Raw genomic sequence first — 13,085 nt, 5'->3', positions numbered from 1 at the left:
GCCGAGGGAAAGTTAATTAATGTATCTGTTTAAAGACAAGTGACTATCTAAATTGCCAGAGTCGACAGTGTTTGGCGTTCATTACACTTCCTCGACAGCATGCAAACGAGTTTGTTCGATAATTGAATGTACGCCGAGGTACAAGTGAATCAGTGAGCAAAAGTGAAGAGTCAACCGCCGTCAACACGGCGTATGATTAATAATAATTATCGAATATCTGCCAAGCGAAGGTGCCATCTCAGCTGGCGGTGGTGAACCGCAGAATTAGAACCTTGACACGCCTCCGCCGGCGTCACGTTTCTTGTAAGACTGCAATAAAAAATAAATAAAATACTATAGCCAATATTGGCGGGATCGGAAACATCTGAATGTCGGAATTATGCAAATCCATTGGCATCAAACTGAGAGCGGAGCGCTCAAACCTGTTGCCGCTGTCGCATTCATTTCATTTCCATTCCATTTCATATTTAGAAGTCCGCCGATCGAGATTTTAGTTTAGTTTTAATTGCGCCCGTAAGCGGTTCACTTCGTGCCCTTCAACTTTTATTCAAAATCAAATTTTTATATTTTTTAAAAAACCCCAACGGTCGACAGTTAAAAGTGCGTGAAGAGTTCCCCTGTCAGTGTGAATTAAATTCTTTCTGCAGGTAAAAAATCGGTGACATAAAAATTCAGGCAATGCATTTGCATACATTTTTTCCATTAGTAAAAACCTCAACATGAAACTTAATTAAATGTCATGAACTGAACAGTCAATAAACAAAACCATCAAATATTAACATAAAAAAACAAATGTAATAAATAATTTAATCAGCCATGTGTAAGTTTGTTCTGTGACTCGACTAAAAGATGCCCCATTAAGGTTTATTAACGAAAAACCTGAAAGTGTAAACTTGTTGTTACAGCCTTGTGTGTTTTCTGTTATTTTAAATACATGCAAAGTAAGCTTAAGAATGTGATAGGTTTATATTAAATTATTCCCCCGTAATGAGTCAACTTTAAGGAGCTTTTATCGAGCATCGCATTTCCCTTTTATTTTTCACGTCCAGATAAAGAACCCTCGTATTGTGAGGCAGAGACAATGATATGAAATTTTAATTAATTATTTCTCTTTTGTATGACGCTGTCCTGGCGATTGCCTTGGACATTAATTAACCACATTTCATTGGCGTACACATTGGCTTTCATTCCGAGTTCAATATCCGAGAAAGTTTTCCGTTGGCCGAGCTGGTTAAACATTTTCCACAAATTAAAGTCAAACCGGAGGCGAAACTTATTCTCGAACGGGAAAAAAATATATTGAACGGAAAACAGAATCAATGAAAATGGTATATGCGGATTTTATGTTAATGGAAATGCGAAAGTAAAAGGCAAATGGACATAAAAAGTAAATCTTAAGTGGATCTCCTTGGCCAGGAATCCAATTAGGCGGCGAGAAAATAAATTATGGGGCTTTAAGTGACCAAACTCTAATTACTTCTTCACTTGGTTAATTAGAAAACGATTTAAGGAAAAGTAAGTTCAAGCAAAAAGTTGAAACAAAAACGATAATGGAGGATAAGCCTTTAAAAGTTGGTCCCATTATGGATAAAGTTATTTCATTTTGTTGCAGCTTACAATCTCTGCAGTATACAAAAAAATAACTTAATAAATGTGATTAATTAAAAAATATAAAGCTGCATTAGCCCGCTTTAAATAATGCTAGGGCTTTGCGAGTCGTTGCTTCTTTTGTCGGGGAAACTTATTAAAATGCGCAGCCATAGAGGGAAATATTGCGTCCGGAAAAAAACACTAGCACACATGTTGCAGGGGCGTAAGAGGGAGGGTCAGAGGGATGGTTCTGGGCTGCCAGACACTGTGGCCTCTCCCTGCCAAGTCAGGGCTTTCAGCGGGCAGTAGCATGTGCCAGATATTTATATGTTACGCTTTTGTGTATTAAATAAATTATGGTGAGTGAAACTGTCACTGGGACGCGGCGGCAGCAGTGGAGCACAAATTGCATTTGCAAACTAGATGGAGTCGTAATGTCGTGTTTAGCCTGCTGTTCAGCGAGTCGTGAGAATGCCGGAGTTCTGGGTGCTGGAAATCGTAGAGTAAATTGCATCATCAAATGCCGGCAAGGGCGGCACTTCCCACACTTTTGGATTTGCATGCCGTTCATGTCGATCGCTGCTGCATATTTTACCATTAATCCCGAATCGAATCGAACGGAATCGTAGGGTGGCCTGAGCCGGGCTAGAACTTGCATTGGCTCATTTATAACCATTACTTGTGGTGTCTGCTTATTGGCATTTGGTTTTTGCCGGAGCCAACTTCATTATTAATTGGAATTTTCCTTGGGGAAATGAGAGGAAATGGCATCGAGATTAGCTGGGATTTCTGCACGCAAAGGGGCGTAATCAATTGCACATAATGTAGTTATTTCCGCGCTCTTAAAGTTTGCCTAAGCGAAACTATAAAGTTTCTGCCATAAATATGCATTCAAACGTGACCTTGAGCTGGCAAGCTTTAATCCCTTCTAAAATGGAATCATTTCTTTTTGTGTTTTTAATTTATTTTATATAACAAAGGTGAAACGAAGGTAAGCTTCAAAGAATTATGGTTCATGTCATGCAAATTGGACTCTTTCAAAGGAGTGTCAAAACGACAAAAATTAGGAAGCACATCCATTCAAATTTTAACGATGTGAAAAAGCAAAGCCATAGCTTAAATCCGTTTTGATTGTGAATGCCGAGATGTAGCCCCAAGCGCTTTGCCTTCTTCATTCATGCTTCAAAATGTAGTGAAAAGTGCTCTTACTTGCGACTAAAAGTCTGCCATTCAATCTGCATAGCCGGCCAAAGAAACGAACTATTTACACTCGATTACAAAGTTAAGCACATGCCCTCGAACACAACAGGCGGAAAAGTGGAAAATCGAGTACATCAACAAGTGCACACACACACATATACAGTTATGAAGGGCTGAAAGCGCATGGAAAACGAGAAACGGAAACGCACTACCTTGCATCTCTCTTGGTGAGTGCCAAAGCGGAAACGGGCGTTAAACGGGGCGGCAGAGCGGAAATGAGCGGCAAACTCGACGTCCCAAGAGCTCTGCCAATGGAAAGTGAATAAATATTTAAAGATTGCAAAGTCAGCTTCCTCTGAAAGGGCGGCCTGTCACCAGATGACATTTAGCCGCACCTGAAAGTTATTGGCCACACCACCTGTGCGTGTGTGCGGTGTGTGTGTGTGCCCACTTCATTTCCGTTTCCATGCACTTGAGCCTTGGCTTCATCTTCAGCTGTGCAGTTATGAGTGCAGTTTCTCCTCCTCCGCCCTTGGTCCTTGTGGTTTTTACATTGTTGCTTCTGCCTCTGCTTGGCTGTAAAGCGTGTGAAAATTAGTTGCGAGCTTGGAGGGCATCCCAAACTTTCAACCCGCCGCATAGATGTGGCTGACATTGTTGCAACGCATCTGCTTCGGCGAGTGAAAAGTTATGCAATAACAACAGGAGCCCACACATAAGCATTAAAAATTGGTTGAAATTAGGTTTGTTTTTGAGTTAAAAGAAGAAACCTATGGGGTTCTAAAAATTATCATATATTTAAAGTTCTTGCATTGATGGAATATAGGATTGAATATAGTAAATAACTGAAAAATTAGTTTGTTAATCATTTCTCCCCGTGTAACATCCTTTCTAGCATCTTCCAAGGCATCGTAAAATGGAAAATTTGCCAATTATAAGACGCATATTTATTTCCCATCTCTTCCAGTGTCCCGTCTAAATTTCTCGTTTATCTCATTGAGTTGACCCAATCAATCAACCTGATGGATGCTTCAATATCCTTATCAACAGGATGTCAGCTACAGTGCAGCCTCTAACATAGCCGCTCTCTTAAGCTGTTAACAAGTGTCTCCAATAGCAGAGGGAAATTTTAACAGAGGCAAATCACAGCGCACGACAGCCAATGTTAAGGCATTAAAATGAAAGTAGAAATGATCTGATTGAACAGGGTCGTATATATATGTATACAATGTGTGTATACGGGGGGGCAGGAGGCGACTCCGCTGTTATTATTGTCATTTTTATTGGCCCCGAACTTCCGCTGGAGTAATGAAAACGTTTACGTTTGCATTACGCGCGCTGTGCTTATTTTTATATGGGCCCCGGCACCGAATTTTAGGCCAAACTTTTGACGCACTCGTCCGCATAAAGGCCGGCGTCGCGTCTAAGGAACTGTGGCACCGGAAGCGGCAGTGGCAGACGGCGGTAGTAAGGATTCGGCGGCATAAAATACCCGCACTTATTGGCCCTGATTACGTTATGAATTTACGAGGGAAGATGGCTCACTGAATTGATTTCTGTCTGCCTGTCGGCGGTAAAAGTGTGGATTCAATTCCAGTTTAAAGCTGTTTTACATCATCAGCGATCATCTGGAGGCTGGCTTATGGCCCATTCCGCACTCTATTGTTCTGATTTTGGCCTGAATTTTATTCACTGCCAAAACTTTGCCATCCTTTTCAGGTAGAGGATATTTATTGTTCTGCCTACAGACTCCACTACATTACCCACACATTCCGCAGTATTTCTAAATTTAATATTTTGTTCTGCGAATCCTAGCTAAAATTTGGCAGGACGAACCATAAAATAAGCTCTCTCTCTCTCCTGCTTGGCCATAAAAATATATTTCCTGCCCTAGGGTACTCCAAATTTATGTATCTTCAGCGGAACCCCGGCATTAATACTGTATTTCATTTTTGGAATCGAGCAATATATGGTTGTACCTCGCAGGGAGGTTTTTCATTTCATTTACCGATGCTGCTTTGTTGCATTCGGAGCATCCTGCTCAAAGGATGCAGGAAAGTCATGCATCCGTGTATTGTTAACCCCTTTGCCAGGCGCCATAAAGGCCAGGTGCTGTGCTGTCAAAGCCATTGTTTCCTAGCAGGACAATCAAATAGTTTACGACAGCTTTGATTCAAAGCACAGCCTGCAGCCTGATCTGCCATTCGTCAATGCAATTGTTCCCGCGGTCTTTTGTCGCCTTTGGTTTCAGTTTTATGGCGCTGATTTGATTTGGTTTAGTCCTAAACCATAACCCTATGATTCGATTTTCGTATATTGAAGGGAAGAGTGGCCATGGAAGTGTTCAGAAAAGCTAGGACTTTCCTCAAAATTGAATAAAAGTCTGCTATGTAGGCACCTCTTTCAAGGGAATACTATGGACTTGTTCCCCTGAAATACATATATTTACTACAGCAACCTTTGCTTAGAAGTTTTTAAAATAAAACCATCATTAAAGGTTAATCTATCATCAGGAATATAAAACATGATTTTCACAGGAAGTCAAGGCACAACAAATTCGAAAATTGCCTCCTGCGGTTAGATGATTTTTCCCCTTGAATCCAGGAAATATACAACCGACACTCATTTGCACTTTTCGGCCGGCTTGCTGCCTAATTAACAGGGAAAACTCCAGACTCGCCGCTACATAATTGATCTAAAGTTAATTGCGGGACATTAGGCCCTAACGGAGGCCAACAACATGTGCGGCTAAGTGCCAAGTTATTCCGGCCAGGCTTTGCTCCTGCATTTCGCACTCAAATTCGGATTCTGTCGAATTTATTTGCTGTGTGTCAGCGCCATAAGTCAATCTTTTTGTTTGGCCCACATACGAGTGCTGCCTTCAGGCCCCTCCACTTTTTTTTTTTTTTGCGGGCAGTGATTGATTAGTTTGTGTGGGCGAAAGGGAAAGGACCAAAGGTGTTGCCAAGGCTGCTGCTCCTTTTTTGTGTAAACAAGAACCTCAACATGTGCCGGAGTCGATTTATCAAATCTAAACAAATGTAAAACAAAGTTGAGGGAATACAAATTGAAGTTTTGAATGGGAGATTTATGGGCTAGCATCTATCCGAATCCCATCTAAATAATTCCGCAACACTTTTCCAGTTTTCCAACTGACAGAGTACTTTGCCGACTGCCTGCCTGTCTGTCTGTCTCTCAGTCATCTGCGGGGCAATAATTTAACTAAATTACTGGTCAACCACATAAAGCTGAATTCAAGCCTCGCCGGGAATCGTTGTGTTATCAGGCCCAGCCCAGTGGACTCTGTTTGGGCATTTTATGTAAAGCCGGAATGCTCTTTAACGAGCCATCGTCATGTCCCGATGTCCTGGAGCCCTGCTCCTTGGAGTGTGGAGTGTGAAAGGGGACCAGCGGCTGTGTTGTGCATAAAAAACAAATGGCCGGCCATTTCGGTAGCGCCCATTTTGATGATTATGCCAGATTTTCATTTAGATGATGAACGATGATGCTCCTCGTTGACCCATCCACTGGTTTGGGTGTTCTATTGAAGCTCCTACGGCAGAAACACCTCCTTCCTGGTAGCCTTTGAGCTGCTGTCCATTTTAATGGCTTTAAAACTCCCATACATTTCCCTGTCTGTTTTCCAGTTGATAAAAACCATTTGAAGGCCTGCATATGTGACGCTCCTCTGGCTGGAATTTGATTAATGTTGAGCTACAATACCCATTTGCTAGTTGCCACTTGCCACTTGCAACTGGCCACTCGCCACTCGCCAATTATGCAAGCATGCCACAAGGCTTACTGCCTCTCGGCCCACACTGCGTATGAGGAATGTGCAGAGTCTGACAGGCAGGAGTGGGCCTTTAAAGCCTATTTGGAGCCACAAATCGAACGGAAAGCCCATTAAAATCGGTGGTTGGGCTAATGAGGAACTCAACTTTTGGGCAATTAATTCGGTCACGCTCCGCGAGGCGCCGCCAGGTGTACAAAATCAATTTCCACTTGAGGCCCCCAGGCCAAGGGTGAACATTTCAATCGGTTTGTGTACAGCCAGCGATTTACATTAAATCAAGACAAGGACAAAGACAAAGACAAGTCCTGGAAAGGGATAAGGGTAAGGGTGAAGGGGAAGCCGGTGTGAAGCCACTCAGAAGTTGGCAAACAGACCTTTAACTTTGTATCAAAGGTGTAAAATTTCATAAAGTGTCGCTGCGGCACGGCCCAAAATCAAATGCAAACAGAGTCGCAGAATCGTTTTACGCCGATTTTGGGGCGTAGACGGGCATAAATTGTGGCTGCCAGACGGAGTTCGTGCTGTGAGGCGGCCCAAAGGATTATGAGTTTCCCCCAGTGTCCTTGAGGATGCGTGTGTGTGTGTGTGTGCGTTAGTGTTTGGGGAGGCGTGGCAGCACGAGCAGGCTTATTGCCCAAAAAACGAGACCCAAAGCCCCGAATATGTATGGCCAAGACAGGGGAAGCGATATGAATAACTTAAAGCTGATCCTGTGAAGTTGAGAGAGCATCCCGAGCCACAGGGGGCCCTTGTACAAGGACTAGACTTTCAACTCGAATGGGTTAGACATTGCCATAAAAGTGCTGAGTTCGAAATCGGTGCCAGGCCTTCATCGGTAAGTAAGCCAGGTTTTCAGCTGCAGCCTACAGAATGCAATTTCAATTAGGCCTACCGCCCAGGCATTGTCACTAAGGACCCCTATGCAGTTTCTGGGCTAAGAGATTAAACATATCGATTGGATTTGACAGTGGCTATAAGGGGTATAGACCACGAAATACCCCTTGGTTGGATTTCACTTAAAATTTTTCACTTTTTAATGATATTTTCACTGGAAACTAGTAGATTGATTGTTTACATTTTGTGGCTCTCACTAAACTATGGCTTTAGGGGTATAATAGCACAACAAAGGCCCCTCTTTCTATTGTTTGCCATTTGAATGTCTAACTATTTTGGCCAACAGCCATCCGTAAATGGTCTGCAGTAAATGACTCAATAAGGGAATTAGGCCTGAATTTCATTGTTGGCACTACAAGCCCTCTTTTGTTATGCGAGCTATTAGGAAATCGTTGCACTACAAAGGCCACACATTCGCTTTTTTTATTGCCAATTTGTACCACAGCTAACGGCAATTATTTAAGCAAAATTACATGTAAATTTAGTAGAAAAGTCAGGAGCAGGCTATACAAATTAATAAAAAAAATAAATTAAAATGGTTAAACATGTGATAAAGACATTTATTATATTTTACAAAAAATAAATACATATAAATACTAATTTTTAAAAGCTTAAACTTTATCACATTCCCCTAAAGTTTTTAGCACAATAAAAAACTATTAAAATAAGCTCACTTTCCACAATATCATGTCGATTAAAACCATATTATTAAGATGCACCAACTGCTAATACTTTGCCTCACATTTCCCCACTTATCTTGCAAGTTTTCGGCCTTTAAAATGCCAGCCACATTGCCCACATCCGCCTACTTCCACCCACTTCCGCACACTTCATCTCGATGTTGCTAACAGAATACCAAACGAGAGAGCAATTGTTTCCTTTCCGGGCCCACTGACCCCAGAGACCCCGCCACGCAGACTCCACACTTGCCACAGCGCGCAGACCGAACATGGTTTACCCGAGTGACACGTCGGACACCAACAACGAGGAGCTGGCACTGGAGCACAGTGTTGCACATGGCGGCATCAATGGCAATGGAACCGCCGCCGGACCCGGACCCGGAGCAGGAGCTATTGGGCCAAATGGCGACAACAAAGTCAATCAGCGCCAATATGAGCCGCGAGAACGCTTCATTATCACCAAAAACGTGGTCGTGATAGGCCTGGCCTTCATGATACATTTTACGGCCTTCCACGGCACGTCGAATCTGCAGAGCTCGGTGAATGCGGACAAGGCCCTGGGCACAACCACCCTGGCGGTCATCTACGGTTCCCTCATCCTGTCCAACATTTTCCTGCCCATGACCGTGATTAGGTGAGTGTTCAACTGAGTTTTCTCTTAGGTTTTGGGAGCCGGAAAATAGCTGACACTGAACAGTGTCAAAGTTTTTCGATAAAGGAAGGGTTTGAAGGACTTTTCCTAGAACTTTTAGGCATATAGGAAGGGGGTTTCTCAGAGATATTTAAGTGAGTTCATTAAGACAGTGGCTAGTGAGATGCAATTTTGTTACAAGAGTGCAATATAAAGAGCACCAAGCGTATAAAAGGCAGGGGGAGGAGAATCCAATCATCAAATTACTGCCAAAAAGCTGTCTACAATTTAACGCCGTTCCAATGAATGCTTTATTGACTTGGTTTAAAAATTTCAGGGTATTGTCAAAAACTTATTTTACTTCTGCTAGCTAAAATTATATATAAAAAGTCTCACTCTCACTTTTTGTATCCCCCACGAAATCCCCATTAAAAACGAGAGAAACTTTTAGGCCATTGCACAGTGGTCGAGCTTGTATGGAACAGCGGCCATAAATACTTCTAGATGTGCTATCGCTATGAAATTTTCACCAAAAATCTAGAAAAATGTTTTAAGTATATCCACAAAAAATTGGCCATATTGCTCGTCTATATCATATAGCTGCCATAGGAACAATCTGTTAAAAATCAAAATTTAGTATGAAAAACTTTTTTGTTTCTCAAAATATCTTAACCAATTTTACAGATTATATGTTTGGTACAGGTTTATGCATTTTTACCAAATTTGGTTAAAATCGGATCACTATATCTTATAGCTCCCATACAACATTTTTATAAAATTATTTTTTTCCAAGACCTAACTTTAAATTTTTAATTTTTGATCACTTAATGAGAACGTTGGTGAAATATAAGTGCCCAAAAGTAAAAAAAAAATTATTAACTTATATATTGTGTATTTAATTTGTCCAGCAACAAACGTACACAGCTTAATGGGGGGTAAGGTTAATTCGGTGCAAAACTGCCTACTTTTCAAAAAAATGTTGTGACGAAACGGCTAAAATTAGCGTATTGAATTAAATACCATATAATAACACAACATTTCAATAATTTTTTGTTAATTTTTGTATTAAAAAATATTTACATGCTTACGAGTAACTGCGAATCTCCTAAGTCCCCACAAAAAAAGGTTGTTCTCGGTGTATATCCTATTCTAACTGTCCACAAAATCATCCGATATCCAAAAAATGTATTGCATTCACTAAAGTATAAGTGCCCCGAGGTACTCAGGTGACGTTTTTATTTTTAACATTTTTTTCCGATTTTTTATCACAACCCGGATTTTTGGCTAAAAAATTAGGGTAATTTGTTTTGTAATGGCAAATGTGCAGCCGCAGGTAGCCGCAGCTGAAGTAAACATTTTTATAATCTGTAAATATCAGTTAATAACGACACATAAATTTCATTTGGGGGCAACGGGGGGAAAATAGTTAAAACTTTAAGTAAACACAACATATACGAACTAAAAAGACGCACTTTTTTAACAAAGATTTACACGAAACACAACACAAATTATATATATATTTTTTTGTAAAAATAAAGTATATACCTTTATCTACTATATTCAGTCCAATTGATTTTGGTTTAACAGCGTTTTATATTATATTTTAAGTTTTTAAATTTGGTCTGTGCACACCACTGCTGACAAATTAAAAGTCCATGAATATAAGTACGCTTTTGTCAATCTATTTTCAGAAAGTCCCGTTGAAATTCCAAGCAGACCTTATTGCATGGTAAAATTTGGACAATTAGCTGATAGAAAAACCAGGTTTCGCTCGAATAGCTCAAAATCATTTTTTTTATTTTTGTCCTATTGGCCCGACCACTGTGCATTGGGGAAATCCTGGCAGAAATATTGTTTTTAAAGAGAAAATAATGACAGCTATTTGAGCTGTCAAGCAAAACAACTTGCAGCAAACAAGATGGATAGCTCCGAAAATAATGGCAACCGCTCTCGAGTGCTGCCTCTCAGCTTAATTGCCAATTTTTGTTTCATAGCTCGGGCTTTGTCTCGCGAGAGGGTGAAGCTGCCGGCGTAGACGTGTGGCATGCCATAAAAGTTTCGGTGATTGTCTGGCGGCGTTTTTTATGTGGGTTTTATGCAGATGTGACAACATGCCGAAAGCGCAGTCAGCATGGGCGACGACGCCCCCAGGAAAGAGAGAGTGTAACTTCGAGCGCATTTGGCTGTAAAAATGTCAACAGGAAGTCCTTGGATTAGAGTCCCTTTTCCCGCCATCCTGCTGCCTTTCGGCCAAAGCTATCCCTATTCCCAATTCGGGGGCGGTCTCCCTCTGACATTTAAACAAATCGCTAATTTATAGCGACGGCGCCGCTTCACTTGGCTTATTCCAGGCACGAACTGCTGGCGCAGGCAACTTTAATCAGTTAACTCGATTTATTTAGATTTATGGCCTTGGGCCCCGAAATAAATGACCGCCTGCTAAGCATGTGCCACTTGCCACTGCCACTTACCCACCTCTCCACCCTCTATTTCCACTGTTTTGTTGTCCATCAACAGTTGGTTTGGCTGCCGGCTGACCATGGCTTTGGCCCTGTTCGCCTACATGCCCTACATCGCCGCCCAGTTTTATCCCCGCTTCGAGACCCTGATCCCGGCTGCCCTCATGGTGGGCTTTGGCGGCGGCCCGCTGTGGTGCTCCAAGTGCACATACCTCTCCACTGTGTCCGAGGCCCTCACCCAGGTGCGGGGCAACAGGTCGCGCAAGGATGTCAACACTGTGCGGTTCTTTGGGCTGTTCTTCATCTTCTACCAGATGGCCCAGGTGTGGGGCAACCTGATCTCCTCCTCGGTGCTCACGCTGAGTGCTCCGGCCAGTCAGTCGCCGGCGAATGAGAGCCTGAATCTGGAGCTGGAGAGGAGCAGGGTGGCCGAGCTGTGCGGGGCCCGCTTCTGTCCGGGAGTGAGTGCCGAGGCTAATCCCAACCTAGTGCCTCCGGCTCCCGAGCAGATCCAGCTGCTCAACTCCATTTTCTTGGCCTGCATGGCGGTGGCCGTAATCCTGATGATCTTCGGTGTGAGTTCGCTTAAGCGGTGAGTCAATCCGGAAATACCCAATTTATTATCTCTTATGATCCTCCCTTAATCCTCTCCAGCTACGGCATGAAGCGCGGCGACACTGGCGATGGCATGTCCGGCCTGAAGCTGCTCACGGTGACCATTAATCTGCTGAGGAAGCGCAGGCAAATTCTGATGCTACCCATTACCATGTTCATTGGCCTGGAGGAGGCCTTCCTCGCCGTGGACTTTACCCGCTCCTTTGTGGCCTGCGGCTGGGGCATATCCCGGATTGGCTTCGCCATGATCTGCTTTGGGGTGGCAAATGCGGTGGCCGCCGGTATTGCGGGGGCTCTGGTGGAGCGCATTGGACGGGTCACCCTGGCTGGCCTGTGTGCTGTGCTCAACATCTGCCTGCTCGTGTACATGTACAGCTGGGAGGCGCGGGAAGGTGATTACCTGAGGTACTGCACCTTTGCCGCCATTTGGGGCATTTGCGATGGGGTCTGGCTGGTTGTGGTCAATGGTAAGTGAGGATTCAAGCCAGCCTAGTGGTGACTATAGCTTAAAACTCTACCGTATCTTATAGCTTTTTATGGCATTCTGTTCCCGAACCACCTGATAGCCGCTTATAGCAACTTTAGGCTGTGGGAGAGCACGGGTTCTGTGATTGGATACGTCATCAGCTCGCAGCTTTGCACTTCCACGAAATTGATGATTTTAATGGCCGTTATGCTGGTGGGCTGCGTGGGGTGAGTTTTTAATTTGAAATTTTAAATAAATAATCTATATTTTTAAATATAATTTTCCTAGATATGGCCTTATTGAGTACCGCGTTTGGCAGAAGCAAAAGAACCTGGAGGTCATGCTTAGTGACTGATAGATAGCCTAGGAGCCAAGCCGACACTTGCCATAGGTTTATATTATTAAAATTAGAATTAAAATTATCCAACAAAGTCACTGTTTCCCCTTACTTATAAATCCCAACCAGTTTTCCTCCTTGTGATATTGCCAAAATAGTAAATAAGTCTAGAGTATGCTTTAATTTTTTAAATAGTATTTTTTTATTACAATCATTTAAATATTTTTGTTCAGTTGTAGCTGTTTTGTTGCTATGTACCATTTAAATTTCGTAGTTTAAATATTGTTTCTTTTGTGTGTTCTTTTCATTCATGATTTTGTTGTCTTTTTAAATTGCTACATAAAGTTGCTTATTCTAAACACGCTGTTGCCTTGCTGTCTTTAGCATTCGCTTCTTTTGCTCTTTTTTAGTGGGGCTACC

The 13,085-nt window shown here is 42.5% G+C and overlaps 1 protein-coding gene across 2 annotated transcripts; it reads left to right on the top strand.

Annotated features, from left to right (window-relative positions):
- The first annotated feature begins 515 nt into the window (after nucleotides 1–515).
- Nucleotides 516–13,024, top strand: LOC108070841 (UNC93-like protein). Of its 2 annotated transcripts, none has more exons than XM_017161471.2 (6): nucleotides 516–647; nucleotides 8,379–8,791; nucleotides 11,306–11,839; nucleotides 11,902–12,329; nucleotides 12,393–12,555; nucleotides 12,617–13,024. In XM_017161471.2, the coding sequence occupies exons 2-6, from the start codon at nucleotides 8,427–8,429 to the stop codon at nucleotides 12,681–12,683; spliced, it is 1,557 nt and encodes a 518-aa protein (XP_017016960.1). In that variant the 5' UTR covers nucleotides 516–647; nucleotides 8,379–8,426; the 3' UTR covers nucleotides 12,684–13,024. The 2 variants fall into 2 exon arrangements, with proteins under 2 accessions (XP_017016960.1, XP_017016961.1); XM_017161472.2 differs by having other exon boundaries at nucleotides 8,242–8,791.
- The last annotated feature ends 61 nt before the right edge of the window (nucleotides 13,025–13,085 follow it).

Source organism: Drosophila kikkawai, chromosome 2R, assembly GCF_030179895.1.
Source record: "Drosophila kikkawai strain 14028-0561.14 chromosome 2R, DkikHiC1v2, whole genome shotgun sequence".
In the NCBI taxonomy this organism is placed as follows: Eukaryota; Metazoa; Arthropoda; class Insecta; order Diptera; family Drosophilidae; genus Drosophila; species Drosophila kikkawai.
The sequence above is the reverse complement of the archived record's forward strand: the minus strand, read 5'-3'. Positions and strand labels throughout refer to the sequence as shown.

What these genes read in the sequence shown, in the direction of transcription:
- LOC108070841 (XM_017161471.2), top strand. Translation starts at nt 8,427, where the DNA reads ATGGTTTACCCGAGTGACACGTCGGACACCAACAACGAGGAGCTGGCA. An exon ending in CTGGCTGGTTGTGGTCAATG is followed by an intron (nt 12,330 to 12,392) that starts GTAAGTGAGGAT and finishes CGTATCTTATAG; the next exon opens with CTTTTTATGGCATTCTGTTC. An exon ending in ATGCTGGTGGGCTGCGTGGG is followed by an intron (nt 12,556 to 12,616) that starts GTGAGTTTTTAA and finishes TAATTTTCCTAG; the next exon opens with ATATGGCCTTATTGAGTACC.